The 27949-nt window shown below is 27.5% G+C and overlaps 1 protein-coding gene across 11 annotated transcripts in view; it reads right to left on the bottom strand.

The window, feature by feature from the left end:
* LOC132920809 (chorion peroxidase) overlaps positions 1-27949 on the bottom strand; it is a 50953-nt gene that overhangs the window by 9157 nt on the left and 13847 nt on the right. For 9 of the 11 annotated variants that reach the window (XM_060983491.1, XM_060983495.1, XM_060983493.1 and 6 more), the window contains 9 exons: positions 20828-20961; positions 20420-20672; positions 18340-18557; positions 14467-14637; positions 11331-11483; positions 10126-10347; positions 8759-8956; positions 4792-4928; positions 579-746 (listed from right to left, as the gene is read on the bottom strand). In XM_060983491.1, coding sequence (XP_060839474.1) covers positions 579-746; positions 4792-4928; positions 8759-8956; positions 10126-10347; positions 11331-11483; positions 14467-14637; positions 18340-18557; positions 20420-20672; positions 20828-20961 — 1654 coding nt within the window. Of the gene's footprint in view, positions 1-578; positions 747-4791; positions 4929-8758; positions 8957-10125; positions 10348-11330; positions 11484-14466; positions 14638-18339; positions 18558-18629; positions 20359-20419; positions 20673-20827; positions 20962-27949 lie in introns of those variants that run through there. The other 2 variants (XM_060983499.1, XM_060983500.1) reach the window with 2 other exon arrangements.

A 27949-nucleotide genomic window follows, 5' to 3' on the forward strand; every position in this document is an offset into this window, starting at 1 on the left:
AGTGTGGATTTCGATCGGAATCCCTGTTAAGTCTCGATAACATCATCCATCTGTTAATATTTCCCGATGACGTTTTAGCGCCGTACCGGGTATAGACAGTCAGACATACAATCTCTAGAGACAAAGCCATGAGCTTAATGTCATAAATAGATATTTAAAACCATACCCTCTCCCACCCGAGTGCACATATACTGATAATAATATGTTCATTATGGTGTAATGCATATTATTTGTGATCAAGTGAATTAACGACAACGTACGATTATTTTGATGTTTGTATTGTCGAGCTCTTCAAAGTTACTCGTAGAATAATATTATGTCAACGTTGTGAATTTGTAATTATTTATCACGCGTAAAACTACACGCACCTAAATAAATAAGAATTTTTATTTTTTGTAAACAAATAAAAATAATTACAATTAATTTTTTTTTTTTAACACGATAGATTTTATTAATTTAAAATTTTAAGTTTTGGGATTTATAGTGTATTTTAAATTGTATTTTTAAATACTATTTAGTGCATTTTTCCGCATTTATCTAGTACGTCAAATGCACAGTCTTCAAAATTACTATCTTACTTCGGGTGTGAAAAAGGCGTCAGATTTCCCGGCGCTTGTGTTCATCGCTCCGCGAATTACGCTATCCACACCACCGCACGTGTATAGTCTGTACGGATTAAACAGCATTTTCCTCATTTCGACAAATTCGGGATTGCTGTTGTTGTCCTTAAGAAACTTCATCATGCTCTGGAAAAAGAAATCAATTTTATTGATCATTAAATTATATACATTTTATAGTAGTTAAAGAACGGTGTGTGTATGGTGGGATTATTTTGAAAATTTGTTATTTTAATTTTTACGGAGGTGATTTAAAGGTTTCTTGATTTTAATTAACGATAAGTTTACAATCTATTATTAAGTTGTAATTACATCGTAGGTATTTGCGTTACCGTTTTATCGTAATAGTATTTCCACGTACTTCGTTTGCTATTGCAGAGAGTGATGATAAATATCGTAGGTAAGTGCCTATAGATTTGAAATTATTCTATATTATTAATTATTATACTATATAATATAAAGTCTATATTGGCTTTGTGCAAAATTTGTTAGTATAAACATAAAATATAAAGTTATAAATAGTTATTTACTATATTGCACAAATACACATATTATTATAACACAACACTACCGTACGAGCAAAATACGTACGTCAAGTTATTGCCATCAAATTTTACATAATATTACGTTAACATTAAACATTAAATTTGTATACACATAATACATTACATATAGCTTATTATATATTATATACATGTATATGTAATAAATTTGATTTACTAGACGATTTCGTAGAGTAATCAATTAATTTCTAATCTAAATAATATGGCCTCTATGGTGTTTATAGCGTATCAAATTCTATTTAATATTTTATAGGGTTTATCGTATACATTATCTGAATTACTTTACCAGCAGTCACCGCTATATTTCGATAATTTTTCGAAAATTAAGTCATAAATTCAACGAACCACATTAAAATTTGTTTTAATAGCTTTAAGAGTTAATAAAGTAACGATACATGAAAATGTTGTATCCACGAACTGGGCTTTATGGGACATAAAATTATTCATAATTATGATGTACATATAATATATTATTTGATAATTTTGATTGGTTTAAACTGAAACGATGTTTTTCAAAAGGCAACTTAAACGTTCTAATAATTTTATTGTATTATGGTAGTGAAATCATTATTGGTTGACGTAAATTAAATGTAGTATAAAGTTAAGTTCATTATTTACCTTGATCGGTAAATTAAGTGTTTTTAGAATTACTGACCTATATATTTTAAAGTAATTACTTATTAGTTATTACCATTTGTTGAAGTATATAATACATTAATATAAATAAGTTGAAATTTATTTGAATTGTATCATATTATGTAAGTATTTTATATATATAGGTGTGAAATTATAATTAAAAAAATGTGAGCCGTTTGGTTTTGATAAGCTAGCTAATATAATATTATAATTTTTGATTAACGTCACATATTAAGTAACACTTATATAGTAAACTAATACAGATTTTGTTATATTACAACGACTCGTTATAAATGCTTCACAATGTAATATTATAAAACTATCCTGCACCTAATTGATTAGACCCCAGAGTACAGCACGCTCACGTATTATAATTTTGTAAGACGGCGTGTCGCATAGGCAAAATAGGTACACTGTTGTGTTGAAGAATAAAATAAATTGATAATCTTCCATTTAGTAATAATATAAGACTGTTGTGTACGGCATTATGCCGACTACTGTTGTACTAATAATATATTAGCATATTCGCTTCACCAAAAATGAATATAATCTATAATATTATTGTTATACAATTAAAAATATCCTAAACAGGATAAAAATTGTTAATATTATATATTATTTAAAATCAACGGAAAACCAGTAAATGTTAAAAAAAACCTCAAAAATAATAACTATTAATTATTATTTTACGGTCCATTTATCACATATTGGTATAAATAATAATAATAATAATAATAACTAATACTAATACAACGAATATTAATTTTCGATTATGTAAAACATAAACAAAGGTCGGAAATATTTTCTCACAATATATTATATTATATTTTGTGCAATTCAAACGTTTGAAACAATAGAGTATTAACAAAATGTGAGACACAATAAAGAACAAAACACATTTTCGACAAGAATTATTGAGGTATACTCATACATTATATTTAAAATATAAAGTTTGGAGAAATACTTAACATTTTGTTTTTCGTTCGGCAACCTACATTCAAAAATATAATATGTACCTGACGCTTGAGTTATAGATTACATTCGATTTGTAGACGTAGTTAATACCAAATTTTAGTGTGAAAATAATTTATTTGAGTGTAGATAAAGCAAGACGAAACAAGAGTGAGAATGTCAAGTTGTAATAATATTATGGCCAAATAAATGCAATTAATTTGTCTCTTAAAGTTTCACAAATTAATATGTAAAAAATATTATCTTTGCTCAGAAAAAATCGTATAAATATTGTAAGCAATTATGAATAACTATATATAACTTCTTTTTATCTACTTTTTCTACCTGAAATTTTTAACTCAAATTATACGAAAATATCGTATGTTTTATTTTTCTACGATATAACTAGTAACTAATAGTTTTCAGAATGATTTCTATTTTTCTCAGTAGTATTTAAAGGACGACAATTCGTGTGGTTTACTTAGTGTTATATAGCTATATCCTAAGTGCCCCTAATAATCCCGGATTAGTAAAATGCAAGAAACAGGTTTTCGGTTCCGTTCGTTATAGCAATTCAAGAACATTCTCAAATACGTTATTACGAAAAACCTCGAAACATCGTGTATGTATGCGTCATACATTTATCGTGTTTTGTTTCGCCGCAGGATAGGAGCGGTTTACATAATATAATAATGGTGGGATACAGGTATTTACAGTAAATAACGCATACCCGATGTACGGTAATAATAATAATAATAATAATAATAATAATAATATCATATACTCTTCTCGTTATTTGGGGTATTCCTTACTGCTATTGTTATTATTACGTACGTACGTCGGTTAACCGTACGTGTTGTGTGTATCGAAACGAGACCATCCTCAAATCAATATCCGGATGTAGTTTCTTTGGCGTTTTACAGCGGTTATTATCGTATTATTATAATAAATTATTACAACGGCACGAAAATGTAATATATTAAATATATGATTTTACCGAGCAAACAGTTGGTAGCTCGCGAGTGACTGCGTCGTATGGACCGCGAAGAACGATATCATATTGGTATATTATTTCAATACATTTTTATTATAACTATTGTGGTTTCAACTATTTCATCTCGAAATCGTTTAAACGAAATTAAAATGGCAAATATATTTGAATAAAAACCCGAGTAATCCCGTAGCCCATAATCGGCCAAGGGTGGACGATGGTGGTACAGGCGAAGGGATGCAAATCGTTGTCGGGTTGCTGTGAGTGCCTATATACTTGTAGGTAAGAGTATAAATATAATACACACACACACATACACACACTTACCAAATATGCGCTTAATACGATATCAAATTGTTTTCGGATTAAATGCGGCTTTTGCGAAATTACCTATCTGAATTTAATTCTAGGTATATGGATACTAAAGCGATATATATATATATATATTATATAAATGTACATTTTTACTGTAATTATACACACGTACATGTCTAGTACTAGCAAGATTTCAGTTTGCGACGGATAATATTCAGTAGCGTATTAATTATTATGTATAATATTTATAATAGTACAATGTATAAGGTGACTTTTACGTTTTTATTTAACAGCAGTTTAGAGATATTTAAGACGTTTTATTCTCACATTAAATTTATCAGTTTTTCTATACGAATAAAATTCAAAAAGGAATATTAATAATAATATAAAAAATATTGCGTAAAATTACCTAAATTAAAATTAAAACCATGTTTTTTAATATATTTAGTGTAAAATATGACTATCAAATTAAAAAACTATTACCTATGATTGGATCATTATTTGGCGGTAATATATTTTTTTATTTATAATACATTTTAATATGTTTTCTTTAGTACCTATCCTACGATTAGTGAGACTTGAATGGTAAGTTTGAAATATTTTTTAGATTATTTTAATATTATTAGTTAATTTTTATACTTTTTAGTTATGTTAATATCTATAGAATTGTTACTTTATATTTATTACAGATGAGTTTTTAATATTGACGATGATTTACCGGTATGAGCGTGTGAGCGAATCGGAATGCCGCGGTAGCAAAGTTGTTGCTGATAGTTGGATCCATTGAAGAATTGTATCCGTTCCAATAACCTGTTTGTTGAGAGTATAAGTCCAAGCTCTTCATGAGACTGTCGCCTGAAATAAAATATTATAAGACCGATCAGTTAGGTTATTATTCACGAAACCACTATTTTGATCAAACGGCTTATTATCATTACAGACATTTATGGTTTTATAAATATAATTAATTATTATAACGGACCTGCTATGCTTGATTTAATATTGGACACTGGAATTTTATTTACATTTTAAGTGCTACGTTTTGCGGTAATAATATACCTATAATTATACACTATAAAATATAGATTATGTACACCACTAAAATAAGCGAATAATAAATGATTTTAATAAAAACAGGCTCGCGTGTTTTATTTTTAAAGTTATTTAATCATTTTATGAGAACGTTTCAAGTACCTAACATAAAAAAAATATTTATTTTCATTTGAACGCAGTATACCAGTAAATCGTTTTATGTATATTTTTCAGACAAAGTATAATATAGTTGATACATTGACTTGTTAAACAGTGCAGATAACAAACTTTTTACTTTTAAAGTTTTTTTTCGCCGTGTATAATTGTAACTTTAAATAAGTGGGATCAGACATGCTATCTTAACTTGACGTAGGTTATCCAATTACATAACTCGTTCATGCGCAATAAGCATAAAAACTTTGAAATAAACGAGCCATGTCTCTTTTCAGAATAGTTTTCATACAGCCTATATATAAATAGACAATAATTTCTATATTATATAATTGTATTAAGGAACGTTTTTAGAAAGTTTCTAAAAATTCATACTAACCTAAAATAATAAAAATTTAATTTACTTAAGTGTTTTTATGTATTTTTTTCTTTTTGAAATGGAATACCACTATGAAAATTATTACGTCAAAAAAAAAAAATTAGCAATTTTGGCATTTAGTGACTTAAAAAACACATATTTTATTTCAAAATATATTATATATACATATATAATATGTATTTTATTGACACACACGTGTTTGTACATTTTAATAATAATGCATATAAAAATTATTTAAATGTCAGAGCACAAATTTATCATGACAATGAGTAAATTTCTTACTCGCTTAGATACTTTTCAATCTGATTTAGAATAAGTATTTAATTTGAATCTATTTAAGATTCAAAATGGAGAGAATGAAGCGAAGAATGTATTGATTTTACAATGATGTGTATTTTTTTTCGGCGATTACACGATAACTTTTCAATAAGATGCTTCGATTTTAAATGGGAATGGTTTTGGATATAACATTAGATCTAATTTGTACTTAGGGGTATAGTTTAAAAATGTCTAATACTTATTTTGATAATCAGAAAAAACGGGAATTTTCATGCAAATCCAATTTACGACTAAATCAATTTTGTGTTTTTTTATGTAACTTAAATACAAATAACTGAAATAACTTGAGATTTTCACTAAATGTTTAATGTTTATATTATCGACTATCATTTTTTATTTACTATAATATTTTCAAAGTATGTGATAGTTTTTGAGTTATTGAGTATTAATTTTAGCATAAAGTGAGCATTTTGACCAAATTCGTAAAAATTGCAAAATTAGTAAATTATTTTGTAGTTAGAAATTCATAATTATTTTTTATACCTATAATTTAAAACTATAATACTAGGTTCTTTATAAGATGTACAACCTTTGTATATACATTTTACCGAAAAATCAAATTAATTTTTTATGAACATTTAAGTTTAGTTGTATACAACATTGAAAATTCATTGGTAAAACAATTATTTCTTTTCAAAAATTTTTTGATATTTTATTGTATTTAAAAAAAAAGAACAATAGAAACTTGAATTTTTCATCAAATTTTTATATTATAATTTTTATTTCACGCTTAAACTTTCACCATATTTCTACTCTTTATTTATACTATTTATAGCATGTCAAATTTTCTATTTTTTTTTTGTTTATTCTATAAATAATTATCACTGGGTAAAAATTCTTGAACATTTAATACAAGATCCCACAAAAGTTATTCTTATTCTTTTACATATATTTTAAAATATTAAAAATACAAAGGCACAATTTTTTTTTATGCATTTGAAATTAAAATTTTGACGAAATTCGTTGAAATCGCAAAAAAGAGTAAACTATTTTGTAGCTAAAATACATAAAAACTTTACTTTTTGTATCTAAGTTTTGAAAATTTAATGCAATATTCTTAAGTAGTGCATATTGAAAACAAAAAATCTAAAAAATGTATAAAGTTAACTTTTATAGACATTTTAAGTTCCAATTTTAATGAAATTATTTATTTAAATGATAAATAACAATAGGTATTTTAATTATACTGTTATAATTTAAAAACATTATTCGTGGAAACTTTTATAATTTTACTATAGACAATGACATTTTTGATTTTTTTTAAACTATTATTTATTTATAAGTAGGTACTAAGAATCTTTTCCCCTCTTTTACAGTATTTACTTGAATATATTATTAAATTTTTAGTCTTATAAGTTAATATAGTTTGGTAAAATTTATTTTGTTATAATAATTAAGTACTAAATTTTAATAATATTATAACTGCTATGGTTTTAGAAAAAAAACCATATTGTCTTACAATGATACTAAAAATAAAACAAATGATTTAAATAGTTATACCACTTACATACAGAAAATGAAATCCACATAATTTAATGTATTAGGTACAGTATGATTTTAATAAATATAAATAATCAAATATGAACATATTAAGAAAAAAAAATATTTTAATTTCAGTACCTAAAATATAACATTAGAAACCATTTTTTAAATTAAATTTAATAACATAAAGGTACTCTAATTAAATAAATAAAAAAAAAAACTATTTTTAACTTTTCGTATTTATTTTATAAATTGTAAATAATATTTTTTTCATAATTAATTTTTTTCTATATTCTGTATTTTAATTTTATAAATATATATGACAAACAAACTTATGTATTTTTTAGTAAATTTGATAGTATTTAATTATGGTTTTAGGTATTTTTGTTGCAATTTGAACAGTTGATGAGTTATAAGTGAAAACAGTAAAAAAGGTGAGCGACCCTTTTAAGAGGGGTGTTGGGGGGGGGGGGGGGGTACGCACAAGGTTTAAGTTTCAAGACTTTAAATATTTATATTAGTGAAGTGTAAGTTACTTATTACTAAAATTCAGCTTTCGACGATTTTTTTTTTTTAGTATATTATTGTATTATTATATTTCTGATTCTTATGTATTGTAATAGTCAATAACCGATATAAACAACATTATGACTTACGATAATTAAAATTGATAAAATAATTTAACGTGTTATAAAATAAACATTAATTATGTTCATTTTCCAAGTGCTATTAAAATAAAAAGAATGACTACTGGAAATGTGAAATTGTTAACTAGGGTTTTATGATCGGAATAATAAAAAACGAAAATTATTATTGTGATATTGATAATACGCATTTCTATGGATTGTTCATTTTTTTACCAACTTCTTGGAAGTAAAAAAAATAATGATGACTTTAATGATCGTGAAAGTTGTATAATACGTAATTTTATAAGGAAACTATTAAAGACTAAAATATTTAAAATATATTATAACTTATATTAATTTATTACGTTATAATTTATTAGAAGGAAAGTATGTTATCGGTATTTTAATTAATTCTTATATCTTAATTTTTCCTCGATAAAATTATGTTTTCATATCCAAAAATACGATAGAAACTTAATGTGTTTGATAAATGTGTTCTGTGATGAGTCCAAGTTTTGGAATTACTCAGTGAAATAGCTACATCACTATAGAGCAATAATATAAAACATATAATAATCTATCTAAATAATAGAATATTATATTATAACGCTAAACGTAGTAATGTTATAACTTATAATAGTAACATACGTACTTACCAAGCAATACTGGTAGAAATTCGTTGTACGTGATGTGTTGAATCTGAGCGGTGACTATGTGTCTGGTTTCTTGAAAAATATGTTCGTCGTTCCAGTGTGGATTTAGGGACGACAATCGACCGGCAATCATGTTGTGCTGACGTACCATGATTAAATGGAGAGTTGTCAGGTGCATGTTTTCATTTGATCTGGCATCTCCTGTGTTGTCAACAAAAACATATTTAATGTTTTAATTCGTCAATATTTTATTTTCACAAAAATCGTGTTATAACCATAAACGAAATTTAAATTATATATTAAAAAAAAAATTCACAGGTGAAGTTCATATTTTATACTCGTATAATTTGTTCAAAACTAACAGAGGGAATTTAAAAATGTATGTTTTCATTTACCAGGGGGGAAGCCCAACTCTCTTTATCCTAAAAAGGGTGTAGATCAAGTTTATAACTATTTATAAAATATACAGTGTTGGTATATTTACTGTTTGTGTTAATACATACAAATTTAGCATCACCCCTCCCCCAAAATCGAGTTAAATCGTGGTAGGTACTATATAATCATATAAAGTTCTGTAGGGTCTCTCGCGAGGATTTACTAATTTAAAGCTGAGAAGAGGATGATGTAAAATCCATTGCGTAAAATCCATTGCCCTTATATTTTAAATAAATAAACATTGGCGGGACACTTTATTATATCGTCGCTGTTTGTATAGTATATATCATATTTTATACGCATACAATTTATTAACATAATATATATTTACGACTTTTTTGGTGTTGATATTTAAACATCAGAGTATAGCTCGCAATCGATCTCCGGCGTGTTGGCGTCTAAATTGTCAGTATGTTACAATACATTTTAGAAAGAGATAAATAAAGTGACTATATGTATACAGACAAAATAAATCATATAACCGAATCCACATTGTTTTTTGTACATAGATTACACCCGAAAAAACGACAATAATAATATAAATCTTAAATTTTAAGCAGAATGATGAACGTATTGATTTTACAACATATGTGTATGTGTGTATGTGTTTTTAACTTGTCTGTCATCACATTTTGAAGCAGACTTCGGCAGATTGCTTCGCTTAAAATCGTTTTTTGTATGCGATGATCTATCATTGAATTCAAATTAAACTCTACCTTTATAACAGTGACCTATCCATTGACGAGATACTCAATTCCTACTATACTGCAGAGTGGTTACCAAGATACAGTCTACCCCTTTATATTTGTTGTAAGATTTTCGAAAAATATACATTACATATTACATCGTTGTTGGATATAACTCAGACTATACGAGTAGTAGATACATATTACGTACATATTATTATTATATAGTGAGATGCATCGGAAGCTTACCGGACAAAAAGCAGTAACGGCCTTTTTTCATTTCCGCTTCTTCGTTACATCCGTCCAACGGATCTTTGTTAGGCGGTAATAACTGTTCGCCGTACTCGGTTATGAACACTTTCATACGTCCACCGGTCCACGATCTTAGATCATTTTGCAGTTTGCGCGTGTTACCGTACACAGACGAACCATCTAGATACGAGCTTGCTTGGTTCAACTGTTCCCTGGGCCCTACAGCAGAACGACGTGAGTACCACAAATTTAATATTGTACGATTGATTGTATAAATATTAATATAACAGCTGCTTTTGACTAAACAATTAAGTTACGATCACTGTGAAATCGATATTAAAATGAACAGTGATACGCCAAGCATGTTCACGTTCATTTTTTCATTTAATAATTAATGTGTGTCTTGTGGCGATACAAATTTCTGTTTTTCAAATGAGAATCCTAATTTTATATTATAAATTATTTAGAGGATATTTTTTTTTTTGAAAATATTGATGTCTAATTAAAAATATTAAAATTTAGTTTCTCAGTTATCAAAATATTTATGCTGAAGATAGTAGCCCTTAAAAATGGTTCAGCACAAAAATATAAAATAAATTAAATATTTGACGTAGTATTTATTTATAATTTCGATAGATTAATATTAATCACTAAAATGTTCAAATAACTAATAGCAAACATTTATAAAATAAAATATCTACTAAATATTTTAGAGTAGAAATGGTTCTCATTTAAAAAATAGAAGCTTATATTTCCACAGGTCATTCTTCCTTAAACCATAATAGTACAACAATCTCGAGACTTTAAAAACCAGACTGCGTTATTGAAGAAAAAATAAATTGATATTTGTGAAATATAATGTATAATGTTAGGATATCTATCGCGAAAACCTTAGTATATTGATTAAAAACAAAACGAAAACTACAGAAACTCGCCATCGAAGTACAGTGTTGCCTACATATTTTATGTTTTTAGCAGATTGTTGAAAACATTTTTGATTTCCGTCAATGTGTAGGACGTTGGTTCAACTTTTAGAACTCGTTTACTTCGTAGTACCGTACCGATATTTTCGAAACGACTTAACTGTTTACACTACTAACTTGAGATTATAAAATATGTTCACGTGAGTGTAAACTGTTAAGGTTTTTAATGCTAGAAATATGCAAGACGCGCATCTTAAAAATTGGCGTGAACAAATTTACCGAAACCGCAAGTAGACGCCGGTGAAGATCGCACAAACTCCATGCATTTTCCGCACTCTTTCTTATCTTCGTGTACGATCACTGGAAAACATTCGGGATGCGTAAAGTTTCCGTCCACCGAGCTGCAGCACGAAATAGACTTTCCATTATGCCCTGTAAACCACAAAATTTTGTTAATAAAATCTCGTAGGTATATTAAGAAAATATCGATATCGTAATTAATATAAAATATTTTATTATTATATAAAAAGTATATTAATGCTCAAAGTATTTCCCAAAAACGTGTAATTTTAAATTAATTAGTTCAATAGATTAGTTAATTTAAAATAGTTATAGTGAACAATTGTTTACTTTCGGTTAATTCTTTCTTTCTGGAAGACAGACAGATGGAGATAGAACACATTATATTGTACTTACTGTAAATCAACGTTTTCTATAAATGGTTAAATAATAAAAATAAAACATGAAATTTAACATGAAAATATTGGTGACATGTCAAAATATCACAAAAATAAAATATCTCCACAAAAATATTCCATGACAAAATATCTCGTGTACCTAAATATTAATTCAAAAATTAAAGCTTTTTATAATCATTACATAGATATTAATACAATATCATTTTTATTAACATTTATAGAATACAAAAAAATTAATTGAAGAATGTTTATAAAAATATTAAAATGAAATTGTATTATTATATTAAATATTATGTATAATGTTTTTCGTCAAAATGTAATATAAATTATTAAAAGTTACATAGATATTATAAAAATATAATTATTATTAACATTTATAGAATACAAAAAAATAATACTTTTATAATAAAGGTAACATTTTAAATAATATTTACGTGGGATATTTTGGTTTGGGGATATTTTCAGAGATATTTTGTCGCGAACCGAGAATATTATTGTCGATTGCTAAATTAATACTTTTTTATGTAAATCTTGGTAATCTTATAAACAAAATAACAAAAAATAGTGTAGTATTTCATGAAATGTTCAAACTTCAAATGCTATAGAAGTGTAACCTTGTAATTTTAAGGAATATTTTAATAATATTTTTTATTTAAGACAATTTATTTCATGCATTAAATAATAAGTTTAATTGATAAATAATATTAGAATACAATAATGATAAGAATTTTTTCCCAGTGAAGTTACTTTTTTAAGGGTTAACTAATATTTATTTTTTTTTATTTAAATTTACGGCTCATCAAAAAAAGTATAGTTTTGCGAAGAAAAACTGTTCGATGGTATATAAAATATATTTAGGTCATATTGACTATGTGACGTGTACTTACTACAAAAACTTTCCGCCTCAATAGTATATTTTACGTTATCAGTAAGTCTGATTTGAATAGTTTGAATTTCTTTTTAATTATTATTAATCGTGTTAATGTGTTTTATTAAAACTATAATCTTTGTAATTTACAAAATAATTTACCAAATAAGAAAAACGTATTTTGAACCAATTGATATTTTAGATTTCCTCTATATGATTTAGGTATTGTACCCATAAATTTATAAATTTACGTAATTTATTCGAGTATACGGTTGTTATATTTTACTATAGGTATTTTAAATGTTGTAAGGCTTAAGTTACTCAAATAGTGATATACAAATGTTATATATTTTTATTGACAAAGATTATTTAATATGATAAAAACTAAATAAAAGTTGACACAATTTGACGAAAACAAATGAATTAGATAACTACAATGATACCTTGGTCGATTATAATACCATATTATGAACTTACAAGGTCAAATTTTATAATTATTTATTTTAATAAATAACAATTTAACGTCATATAGTATATTATTATTTAAATTATTTAGTTAAAAATAGAATTGGGTGTGTTTCTAATTAGATTTGAGTTGTTGAACAATAAATTGGTAACAACAGTAGGTATTCGTGTAAATTTGTCTTATCGTCAATAATAATACACTTTTTAAAAACAAAAAGTTTTATGTATATTTATTTTAATTTCTATTGAAATATAATCCATACATTCATATACATAATATATGTCAGGAAAAAAATGGCTTGACATAATATACGGTGAGTAAAATATTATAAATTTTGTTAAAAATCCATGGTCCCTCTAGGGTACAAGGCATAACTTAGTTTGAACCAATATACAGAATGTCTATTTTTTACAATTTGAGTCACAGTATTTGACTACACTACGTCTAAAATTATACGACTTTTCTCGAGGGGATATAGAAAGTTAAACTTTTTAGAATGTAAAAAGTCGTGTGAAGTCAAAGTAATTTATTTTATCCCAAAAACATGCAGTAAACGTTTCCTAAAAGTGTTTCAAACTTTGATTAAAATGATATGCAAAAATACATAACTAAGTTCTGAAAGACAATCATTAATATGATACCTACCCCAGGTGTACCTACAGAATTTAAAGAAAAAAAGTATCTCATATATAAGTAGAATTTAATTTATATTTTAAAGGTTGGTATGAGTTTAAATCATTCGAATAAAATATTGTTTTTACTTACGTAATATTATTTATCTAGCCAACCTAACTTAAGAAATCAAATTTACTTAAGAGAATTCTAGACAATGTTTCTGGCTTTTGAAACATATTTATTTTTATAATCCCTTTTATATTGTCATGCTAATAATAATTTAAAAAAGACGTCTTTATAACTTCACTTCGTTTTTACATATTTCAATTCAAATTAAATATTAAAAAATGTCCATCAAAATGTTTTTTAATCTGACCGTGATATTATTAAGATTTAGAATATTCGTTCTTTAATTAAATAGTCTTAGGCATGATTTAGTTATTGAAAAAATAATATAACATTTATATTTATATAATCAAGTTACGAACGAAAAATCCAAATCCCACGCAACTTGTTTATGATTATCAACCACACAAAAAGCAGCTTTTGAAAATACACAAAACCAAAAGTTTTTCTTTATTTATAGGATATATATCAAAAAACTAAAATTGTTAACTTTTCCACGTTCAAAAATTGTTTTAAAACTAAAACGTTTGAAACATTTATTGAAAAATATTACGGGCGTTGTTATATAATAATAATAATGATTATAATATCATAGTATTATTGTTGATAATTTTACCAAAAATATAATAATATTATAATCACCTCGACTCAACGCGGTGGCGGTTATGTCGTGATCCATGAACTGACCCCAGACCGCCAGCATGACGGTAAAATCGTGATCTTCTTCGTACGACTGTCGGTGCACATCCTCGCTGACTTGTTTGGCTGATGGCAACTCCGAACCGTCCGTCGCTTTCCTCGGTTTCCATACACCTGCAACCAGAATTTATTATAATTTAAAATAACGTATTTAAAACAATCGCCATACATGCTGTAAACTGTAGCAGGAGAAATTTTATTATATTATGATATATCACATTATTTGTAGTATATAAATACACATTAGTGTACTAAGCGCAGTATGTACATTGCATAAACCTTCACAGGGGCCTCTCTTTCCGTGTGCTTCCATTTATTATCATTTAAATACTTTTTTTTTTATTTTCATTTTATCTTATTTGTATGGAATAATTTTTATTTGTTAAAATCTATTAATATGATTTGTATTAAAACAAAACATTATGACAATGTATGTTTAAATTTGAAAAAGTAAAAATTTAAACAATTATATTGGCTAAAAATAATAAAAAATATTGTTTTATTTGGAATAGAAATTATGTAAGAAAAATATTTTCAAAAACATTAATAGATTTTTAAATAATGAGTGTTGTTCGATTAAAAAACCACCTTGCATAACAGAATTCACTTGTATGATATATTATGAAAATTCTAAAAAAAATTTAATTCAATGAAATAAGTAACCCAAAAAAATGAAAGTATTTAGTACCTTGAGAGTATTAGCCACATACGATGATAATATAATATCATTTTATAATTCATAAAAAAGATACTAATTATTTTTCAGTATCTAGCCCGACCCTGATTACTGGAGTTAAGTTGTTGATGACTTTTGCATTTTTTCCCTTTGATTCTATACAATGCTCTAAAAATTTGTTTCATGTTCCGTTGATTCCGATTATTCTAATTTTATTTTTTATTTTTTGCATTTTTAGGAATAAAGCTATAAATGCATGTTTTTTGTTTTTATCGTTATTTTTCAAATTTTTATGTCATTTTTTTTCTTCATATTTTAGGTTATTTGTTGTAATTTTTGTACAATATGGGGGAATTTTTCTCAAATTTTAGATTTTAAATTTGGATGACATTTAAAAAAATAATTTTAATATTATTATTGTAGGATTTTTGTTTATATTAAATTTATACATTGATAAAACAAGTGCTTTTTCAGACAAACATCAACCATACACGCTTATCGAGTATTATATTTATAAATTGCATGGAATAAATGTATATTATTCTTAATTAATATTATAAAATTATATTTTAACAAATAACCTAACTTTATTATCACACCCATATCTCTACTAAAAATTATTATTTATAAATACATTTTTTTCACTTATTTAATTACCTTTTTTAGATCAATTTTTAAGTTCATTTTTTGAAGTTTTTAAGGCATTTTTAAATTTTTGCATATTTTTTTGGGGTATTTTGATGAATTTTTTAGGTTATCAACATCCTAACTCTACTGATTACTGTACCTCGACATTTTATCTGATACTCTTTGTCGTTATCCACATCTGCGGCATTGTAGTTATTTTTGTTATTACAATACAATTCGTTATAAAAAGGAATAATAATTAAAAATAATATCTATCAAAAGCTATTGTATAATATAATTGATCAAATAATTTTAGCATTTTTTATATCATATATAAGTATAAGTCTATAAGTATTAAGTATTATATCATACACGTTCAATTTCGACGCGACTTATAATATATAGTTTTTTATAATAAACATAATAATACATTTCCTTGAAATTGTATTTTTACTTCAAACAAACACTTGCAGCTTATGTAGGTGTGATAGAAAAAAAAAAAATAAATAAATAATGAGTCATGAGTCACAAATAAAAATATGATCGCTACGTACGCTCTCTCATCTTTCAAACGTAGTTTATTTATATTATATAAAAAAATAGAGATATAATAATTATTACAGTGTATCTAAGCCTTAGTAATATATTTTTCTGCGTTTTATATGTGTATTTAAGTAATTGAACTTCTGCATCTCATTACTTTAAAAAACTGTATGCGTGTACACTGAAAAAAAAAAACGTTTACCTACAATGTTTATAAGTATGTGTGGAAAAGTACACTTACTCCGTTTGTATTGCTTTTTTTTCTATAGCTATGATGGTTTTAATTTGCGTTTTTTTACATACTTTTTTTAAAACTTGTTCGTTAAGAAGATGATGGAATTAAATAAAGGTATTTACGGCTACCCAAGGTCAGCTCTCCGACAAAGGTTACATTAAACGACAGCGGCGATTATCATGTTATATTATAATAATATGTATGTATTTTTTTTTTTTATTCACGACTTTTTTTTACCCTTAACAGAGAGAGAGTTCTAATTTTCTTTTTTTAAACTATATTATTGAATTTTAAATATTGATTTATTTTCGTTTATCAAAGCACACCGTATAATAATTCGTTATGCTGCGGCTTTTTTTGCAATTAGATTTATTGACAATTTTTAACTGCGTACTGATTTCAAAAGCGTATGAGATTGAATATTAGGATTAAATTATTATTGTAATATAGGTGCTCATCACAAACCCTCATACAAACGTAATAGAAACAAAAAATATCCTTTAATTTGATAAAAAAAAAAAAAAAAAAATGTTTTTGATTGGTTTGCTTCTATCGGGGCTAACTACGTGTGATAAAAATTTAATTTAATTTTGGTTTTGAATCTTTTCATGTGAGTTATGATTATCAAAGTATCAAAATCTGTAGTATAAAAATTACAATGAAAAATATTTAAACTCTTGATTGGAGTGAATCCATTATATCTGAACCGAAATGCTTATAGATCAATGAATTATTGTTGATATTCAAAAAGTCTATAAATATTTTTTTTTTTTTCAATTATAATGATGAATTAATAAATATAAAAGATGATTTGAAAATAAATTGAAAACAATATAATTTTCAATGATTGTTTTTTATGTAAAGGCACTTGTTTTATCGATCAACAATGAATATAAAATGGGTCCAAAGATTCGATATATATGTATGTATACTATAAAACTGAATACAAGTAAAGAAAGGAAAAATGTTTTTTTTCACGTTTTATGTTTGACAGAAATTCGTGCTAAAAAATAGTATATTTTTGATTTTATATTTCAAAGTTGAATATTTTGATGCATAACGTAGGTACATAAGTTATGTATTAAACCATAAAAAACAATAAAAAGTGACGACACTAAATTTTTCATAAACAGTAAACTATATAAGTATGTATGTATTAATATTTATATTTTTATATCAGAAATGTTTATACAATAACACTTTTAAAAAAATATAAAAAACCATGAATATGGATTATACAAAATATTGTGAATATTTAATTTGAAACGTCTACAACTTACTAATATACACTCGTTTAAAATTCAATAGCAACGTTTTATTTGTTTTCTTTCGAAAACGTAAGTTAAGACTTAAGAGGATGTTAGCGCAATATTTATTTTTTCTCAGAGGGATGTGCAACATACGTAATAAATTGCATTCACGTGAAATCGTTTTTTAATTTTTGAGTTAGAGTGAAATAAAATATTATAAATAATAATATTTTTTAAGGTTTAATATGTCGATTTTTTTATATTTTATTTTTATTTAACTATTTATATTTGACGTAAAAAAAAAAAATATTTATTATATACATTTTATAAATAAATATAAAATTACCTATTTGAAGTTAATATTTAAACAAATGTATTTTTTTATCTGTAGGTTTTTAAATTGTTGATTTTACTTAAAAATACTAAACGAAAATGATTTTTATGAATGCGTTATAATAATAAATGATATTATAATATGTAGGTACCGTCTGAATAGTCAGCCGGCAACACTCTGCGGAATGGCATCAGCGCTGCACCCTTGAGTGGCTCAAAGATGTTGTTACAAATGCCTTCCACTGTTCGGTACCGACTCTGGAGCGGACAAATTACCGGTTCGGGACTGGTGCACTCAGTGTTGTTAAAAACGGTCACGTTTTCCGCCAATATCATAGCGTTCTGGTCTTTCGTGACGTTTAACAGTAGCCTAAATCACCGAGTGACAAAAATTATTTTTATTTTAAATACTCGTCTGGTCTTCTGATTAGATTTAGTGTACTTTGCCATCTTGAAGTGCAATATGCAGCGGTAGAAGGTGGAATTCGTGCAAGTGCCAGTAGATAATGGTTACATAAATTACTTAAATCGATGAGTTATACTACAATCAGTGTATCGTTTGGGATTGTGACTAGTTTGATTAATAACCATTTGCATATAACTATATTGACAGTTGTGAGATGACAATCCAAAACTTACTATTCTTATTTTTCACTGTTTTCGGTATTTATGATTTTTTATAAGGATGACTGGACTATTATATGGATATGATAATTATACCATAATATAAAAATTATTTTTTGTTTTTTTTCGGTAAGTAATATTGTAATTTAATATCATAAATTTAACATTTAAGTTTATTTAATGTGTCAAAATGTATCATTTCCGTCCAATAGTATGTTTTTACATAACAAAAAAAAAAATCAATAGCTACTATTGCTTTTGGAATTAGTGCGTTTTTACGTCATATTTTATGAATTTTAAATCGATTTTAATAATAGAAATAAAACGTTTAGACAAAATATGATATTCGATTTCTTGCATTTTTCTCTATAAGAAGCAATGCATAATTCAATTTTGTCATCTACAGATTTTTTTCGATAAGCTCTATGTCAAAGTTTAATCAATTTCGGTTGTTTTTGTCAACGTTGTTTAAAACGAATTTCTCTTCGAAATGATAAAACAAAATTAAATCGTCTTTATCTCAATTCGAAAACTTATAATAACATAAAGTTGTAACCTATAAGTCATTGAAACTATAAAAATAAATTAAAATTTAGAACAGGTTGGGCGGTACGGCCTAATATATCAAATTCAAAAATCGATTGAAACGACGTTTCGTAGTCAATTATTACGGTCAAATCAAAGTTGTTGTTAATCCTAGTTATTCTAAGTTCTTTGATATTTAAAAAAATGTTCGCAAAAATTGCTTTGAAAAATGTTCATCTAATAAAAAGTGTAACAACACATTAAAAAAAATAAAAAAAATGAATAAATTAATATGGTTTACGCGCACGTAGTCGTAATGAAGGTAGAATTTTATATGTATTTTTTTTTTGTTTTATTAGCGCGGTGTTGTTTCGTTGTACTTAATAGCGTATGTACGTCCCCAGTGACCGACCCCAAAAAACCATATCGGGTTGCAAGAGGTCTTCTGCTTGTTCCCTTTTCCATTTATTATCATCATCATAATCATTATCATCATGATCATCGTCGTCATTGTCGTCGTCGTCATCAGCTCTGATTACCCGTGTAACATAAAATCACGATTTGTGCTCCGCGAAGAGGTTCGTTATTGTGAAAAACTCTAAACCGAATCGATTGATCATCAAGCGCACTATCGCAGTAGACGCACATTATATTACTATGATGGGATCGTTACTCAGAAATATTTATTTATTATAATATAATGGTATAAAAATAGTTTTATGCGACGTTGAAAGCGGCGACAATTAATGTACGACCCCGGACGTTATTGTCGCGATGCTATGAGTCGGCGTTTGTCACGGAGGCGAAGGAAGCGGTGAAGGGAATAATTGAAATGAAAATCTAGCATGGAACGCTACATAATAATATTATATATTACATAATATTATTATTATCATTATAGAGCTTCCGGAAGACGATACAGACTGAGAGAGAGAATAAAAATAAAAACAACTTCCGCGAAACGTTTCTGTCAGTGGGAATTGGCCGGGAGGGGGTCGTGCGTGCGCCATGGATAGTGACTGTGCGGAGTAGGGTTGATTGGCGTGCGGGTGCTAAGGGGTCGTCTGACGACGAAGCGCCGACCTCAATTTTTCAGTCGCGATGTTTTCGACGTAACCGTTCCGCGCGATTCTTATCGATTCGGGGCCGGACTTCATCACTTGCTGATGACGGTATGATGGAGTCCCGCCATCAATTGTCGGAAAGTTTTTTTCCAAATCCTCTTTGGCTTTCAAACTTTTGTAGCCTCCCTCCACCACGGACATTAAGTCGTCCCCGGTCGCATTTATAACGATGGTCCTCTGAATAATTGATGTCACCGTTATTCCCTCATCTGCTGCTCATTCCCCGCGCGAGCACGCCATGGTGAAATTAAAAGCATGAAAAATAAAATACATCAGTATATATATATATATATAATTTAATATATAAGTTATTCGTTCGTATATTATATAATATATCACAAGTTAAATTAAAATACGTGACACTGACTTTGTAAGGGCCATTTGAGCTGCAACAACGTGTCCACCGTCGCTGTCGGGGCAGATCGAATAACTTTAGAGTCACCTTGACTTCGGCCCACGTAATATGACGTGCCTACAATAACGGCCATTAATACCAACGACCTGGAGAATAACACATAAAATCCGGTTACTGCTTACGAAGGCAAATGATAAAAAATAATAATAATGGCCAGTTTTATTATGAGTATATATTTTGTGACTCGTACTTCACATGTAGTCCGTATAATAAAATCTGGTTTCGAGGGACATCGTATTATTATTATTATTATATTATTATTTTATTTATACCTACTACTAGACCATAGTTTAATTTATCGTCGAATTTGTTAAATGTGCGTATAAACTATATCGGGATATATAATACTTGCAGTCAGAACGAAATCTGAACTCTGTCGTGGTTAAACGAAATTAATCGAAAGGACTCTAAGCAATTTTTCATTTTTAGAAGGGACTATAGATAAATTTAAAATTGAACCATACCGAGTATTAAGGGCTATAATTCGTAGGGTCCACTTCTGCGATCATATATAATATAATATCAGACAGAAGTATACATCTACCGTTACAGGCTAAATAATAATTCTAATGGAAGTTTGTATTACTTACTAAAAATTGATAAGAATTAATTAATACACAAATCTACGCAACACAAACTAAGCGTAACATTCAGAGAGTGAAAAATCTTAATTAAAAAATAATAATAATAACAATAAATAATTGAAACGAGGTGCTTATAAAAGTAAGCCACCGGTTACCATACTGCATACTAATTAGTAGGAAATAAATGCAAAGTATAATGTATAATATTATTACGCTGTATATATACATAATTATAAAATATTACACGTATAATAATATTTCAACATTATGGCGTCGTTAAATTAAATACAACGAATTAGGCTTTAACCTACACTTGTATAACGTTATTGTATGGGCAATAAGAATACATAAATGAAGGTAAAGCGCGAAGAAATCGTATAAAATCGGTAAACAAAAATTACGCGTTTTATTAGGTTTTTTAAATCACCCACTGACTAATAAATAAATATTGTATTTGTATATTTTAAAAATAGTTAATTATCAAAGACTTTTAGATCATGAGGAAATCGATCGATAATTTTTAGTCCACAAACTACCGATCATACGACGTCTGAGAAAATTAAATTATTAAACTGAACTCGTCCAATAATAATATTATACTGTTTACAACACGTTTTATGGATACAGTAGTATAGTTATTTATTTATTGGGTCTATTCTATTATTTTGCAATTAAGAACAGACGTTATACGAGTATGCATTGAGTACATTCCATGATAAAAATAAAATAATTAATCTGTGTTTGCAATACATCATCTATATTCACTGACACGTTGTGACTGGTACCGAAAAACAAACGATAAAAAACGCCCCATATGTAAATACTGCAGTCAGAATTATATGATGGTAAGGAAATTTTTATATTTTGTAGACACCATTATTAAACCAACATAAAATTATAGTGGATTACATAGGAGGTGATCCATTTAACGTAAGACGTTCATTATTTCAGAAAACGCTAAAGTTTTTGAAAATATTTCTTTTTTTTTAAACTTAAGTCGACGCAAAAGAACATTTTTAGATTTTATTTTTATCATCATGTTTTAAGTTTTTTACTCTTATGAACGATAATATACAATTTTAATTTTGTATTTCGAAACGCAATATTATTCGGAGTATTTTGATCTATAAAATAAAATTATAGACAGGTATATATAGCTCATTAATTATAACTTATAACTATTTAAAATTTATTTGAATGAAGTATTAAATCAATCTAAGGTAAAATGGACGTAATATACGTTAAATGAATTAATTGACTAGTATATAATATACTATTAGACGAGTACCTATCGAGTAAACATAAAAAAATAAATTTAATTTCAAAGCAAAATAATCTAACCTAACATGTATATTACGTTATTACACGCGTTTTATGATTAACAAAGATCTACATTTTTATATCATTATAGACTATAGTTTTATATAATTTATATATTTTATTCTTTAAACCGTTGTTGTTGATTGATACGCAGACCGTAGGTGCAAATAGTGTTTGCGATTTGGGGGGGGGGCTGAAGCACTAGCTACCGAATGAAGCATTTATGAAAGTAATTAACACCTAAACAATTTTTTAATACAACATATAGATTATAGGTATACCGTGTACTGCATACTTTATTACAAAATTGACAGAAAATAAGACTTACTGAACATTATTTCAAATGTACTATTTTATCTAATAGTTGTCAAAATTATATTTATAATATAAAATAATATACATCATACACCATATAATTTTTACGAAAAAAATAGGGATTATTATTAATATACTTACAGTATGAAGCAACAAAGTAACAACAAGATAATATAATTAAAAAACAAATTTTTACTAAAAAAAATGTACCTAACAAATTTTTAATGTTCTTATGTTGGATTTAGCAAATTTGTTTAATATAATTTCAGTATTTACTGTAATATCTTTTTCGATATTCAATATTGCTAAGTTATTAAATCGATCCTGGGTCGTGTTAGCTCGGACATAAGTATTGATACTTCTCATAGCTGAAAAGGACCTTTCATAGGTTGCCGAGCTAATTGGTAATATTATGATTGCCACATGCCTAATTTTAAATAAATTAGGAAATATTTCTTCCTTTCAATGTGTTTTTGATATTTTCAAAACTTCTTTCATAATGTTTCTCAGTGCATTCATTTAACATTTTAAGTTGGAACAATCGATATTAAAAGTATCATGAATACAAATATACAAACGAAAACAAAGAGTTAAAAAAAAAGTATTTGTCAAATGGAATTCACAATTTATAAATATTGCTTAAATACAAGTTACAACGCACTATATAATAATCAATCACAAATAAAGATTGTTGAAAATTTAATTTAAATAATTCATCAACTGCTGTTTCAATTTTTAAATTTTCCTCTGATAATTGGGTACTCAAACTAACTATAATTGCATCTAATATTGGATAGTTAGCATTCTCTTCCCAATATTTTGGGAAACCGTCCCTGCGACCCACTCTCCACTCAGTGATACTGCCTTATAGCTATAACTGATAACATATTAGTTATTTTAGTATAGCCCATATAGGTGTATAAATATATAATAGCCAAATGGTATATTAATATCAATAATAATACTGATAAAGCGGCGCCTATGGCACAGACAATCATAAACATAATGTGAATCTTTTTACGAACATAACAAAATCGTGATTTGCTTTCGCAATGATGATAGCTAAATTAAAATAGGTAGGTACGATATACATTTTCGAATTATGTACGTCGCTGTTCTATCGTTTACGAAATAAGATAACGTTAGACGGTGATGTCGCAACGAGGTTTATAATACTAAAAAGACGAAATATATACGCACACATTTATGTTTATTCGAAATCCGGGTTATATGCTGGCTGATCTGTAAACAAGAGCAGTGCACGAAAACGTTTTTTTAAAGGGCTAGAAAGGGATTTTAAAAATTGATTACATATATTATGTGTGTATAGTGTTTTCTGGGAATTTTCGTCACCGCCGACACGTTGAGATATTTATTTTATTTTTATTTTTATGAGATATTTCGTTGTACAGAAACCGATCACGATACGGTGGTCGTGATTTTGAAACACGATTAAAATATAATATTGTTATTATCATCAGTTTTGCGAACGATTTTTGTGTTACGCGTCTTCTACGGTATAAACATCGAGATAAAAATAACTTTTTAATAAACGTCGATTACAATTTTTTAAATATCCTGTCGATAACGTTTTTCAAAGACCGTTATATAATGGACAATCGATCACACTATTGTTGACAGGAATCTATGGTAAAACACATCGCGATCGTCATATAAAATATCTACACGTTATACGTACAAAATTCGTTATACCTACGTATAAAAACGAATATACGATATTATATACATAAGTATACACTACGATCCGTGTTACACATTTTAACGTATTTTAGGATTAAACATTTAGGTAAGTGAAAGATTCGTGATATTATATAATATCAACGCGCATCAGTTTTTCGACCATTTTTCCCGACGCAAATGTATTTAAACAGATTGTATATATTATACCAAATTTAATGTAGTTCAGTATTTGGGGTTTCTCAAGGAATCAAATGTATGTTTTGACCGACAATTGTAGATGAGATTATATAAAATACTAAAACTAAAAATGTAACACGGAAAAATAACTCAAAAACTACTCGTCCAAATTTTGATTTAAATTCATCAAAATGTTCATAAAGTTGATCTGTCTAACGGCGTATAACAAGAGCGGTCAATTTTCATTTGAATAAAAGATGTTTGACCGTCATAGGACATTCTTAATACCTCCGAATACGATCAAGTATTTTAAATATGGTCTAATAGTACACTTATAGGTCCAACAATCGGAATTTTAGTAAATTCATTAATAATACAATGGAATAAAATGGGAGTGAACACGCTTGGCGAATCATTTTAAATATAATATTATTGTAAACGCAGTCTACGGGAAACTAACAAGCGAACGCTACAATTGTGCAGAGTCCTGCAGCCAGCGAATGCGTGTATAGTATATTCTGTTCAATTATTATATTGCGCGGTGAATTTCTTTCTTATGTCTAACCACTATTTTCTAAACCACCGCCTTTATCGCGGACAATTCGGATACACCACGGTACTACGTATATAAATATGCACGCACATATACACGTAGTTCGCCGAAGGGTCCGAACCCCTAATTTGTCATCCCCTCTCCGACCGGTTCGTGTCCGTGAGATTGTAGTAATTAAGCGACAACTAATAAATTACCTAGAAAAGCGAATAATTACGACCGCGTTTTCGTTACATACACACACACGCGCGCGCGCTCGCTCGCGTATATGGTGGAAAAGAGGGGACTTGGGAGAGAAAATGGCAAAATCGCAGCCAAAGTAAAATAAAAAACAGAAAACAAAAACAACTATGTGACAAAGGTCGCGTGAGAAAATATAGTGTTATTTTATACTTTTCTTTACCGTGGTAGCCGATACCATGCGAGGGGCCGTTCACTATTATACGCAAGCCTATTATATATCTTGCACGTATACATAATATATTACCAAGGTTATAATACACGCTCACTTATATAATATTATGTCATAATCTCGATAGTCCCCTTTTTGCTCCTTTTTTTTGGAGACAGACTTGCGGATTCAATATTGTATTGTGCCGCGATTCGAGACTAGGTGATGTCGGCTGTTTTTTTTTTTATTATTTATACAGTTATTAATAAAAAAAATCTACGGTTAGAATATTTTCGGAAACAACAGTAGGCGGCGATAGAGTGAGATATAATGTATATACGCTTTATTTCAGAAATGCTTTTCAATGGAACGACTACATATTAAATTGCTAGGGTTGAGTGGAATTGCCTATCCAAGACGCCACGACCCTTTAATAATTGAATATTACATTATTGAAACGCATTAAAATAAAATACACTAACCTCTGTCATCATATCAGGTACATAAGAGTATACGACACATTTTTGTTAGCGCAAAACATAAGTTATGATTTTATTGCGATCACGTCGTACTTATTTCTTTCAAAAGTTATTACGTATAGTGTTGTAGCCGGGTCTCGGGTCAGTTGTAATACTACATAGTAGGTTTTAGAACCATTAAAACATAGTAACTATGTATATATAGTAAATTTTCTTTCATTTTGTGTTGGAGTTGGTTTAAAACGTAAAAATTAAGAATACAATTTTTTTAACGTATGACTGATCAAACGATCGTCTGATTCAAACGTTATTATAAAGAGGAATTTCATTATTTATTTTTAATATGATCATAAACGTGATCCTGTATTATGTAACCTACTTAAACTCAGTTCGGTAGGAATTATATACTGTAAATCGATACCCTTAATTTAAAGGCAATATATTTTTTTCGCTCGCATTTTCCCATAAAACGGTTTAGTTCGCATAAGCCGGAATACTGCGTAATGTTCAAAGTATGAACCAAGCCGTTGATCGGTTAGGTATAAAGGTATAATTTTGAACGACACGCGGTCGCAAAGACAGTGACATACGAAAGTAAAACGGAAAAGGATTAAGTAACTCGGAGCTTCTATATAATAATCGGCCGTTTCCATTGGATAATATTTTTTCTAGATGTTTTAGGTTTTTTTTTTACGGTTCTTCCTTTATGCTATTGCTATTGTTATTATTGTTTGTGGCCATAACTCGTAATACTGATCACGCATACCTAATATATCACGTATAATGACAATAAAAATATAAAATACAGTTTTCTTTATTTCCGAAGACTATGTTTTATGGTTTTAGATTAGGATCTGAGCGAGGGAGTACACACGGCATGTGTGTGTGTGTGTGTGTGTGTGTAGGAGTTCATACTTTTGACAAACACTTTCCCAAAAAAGTTGTAAGAGTTTTTGTTTTCACTGATCGAGTTTATCACAATGATTACCAGTGTATAATGTACATAGAGTTTTAGGTAGTTATGTTTGAAGTTTCTCATAGCTATAAAAAATTGACAATTCTTTTAAACCCCCAAAAACATCAATTATGAAGGAAACGCAAGTAAATACATACGTTTATTTAAATTATATTATCCTTTAAATGTTTTATTTCGGTATATTTTTGGAAGAACCTTTATAGCGAATTATGAAAAGAGTTAAAACCAGGCGTGGTTAATATTATACATATCGACAAAATATATGACAAATAAATAACGATGATAATACCATAACTACAGGGCACATTTTTTGTTTAATGATGTGAGGGGTACAAGTTCCTTTGTATATTGATTAAAAATTGAGGCGTAGCCTCTCCACCCACCGAATATTTATAGTTTTTGACGTACAAGACATACAAATACAAATTATTATTTACATAATAGCTTACATGCAATATTATCTATTAAGCAAATAGAGTACTTATTAAAAAAGTATTTAATTTGGAAAGATTTGACACGATTTTGGAGATATATGCCTTACTTTCAAGCCCTCTTCCACAATATATGAGCCAATAAGT

This window comes from Rhopalosiphum padi, chromosome 2, assembly GCF_020882245.1.
Source record: "Rhopalosiphum padi isolate XX-2018 chromosome 2, ASM2088224v1, whole genome shotgun sequence".
Classification (NCBI taxonomy): domain Eukaryota; kingdom Metazoa; phylum Arthropoda; class Insecta; order Hemiptera; family Aphididae; genus Rhopalosiphum; species Rhopalosiphum padi.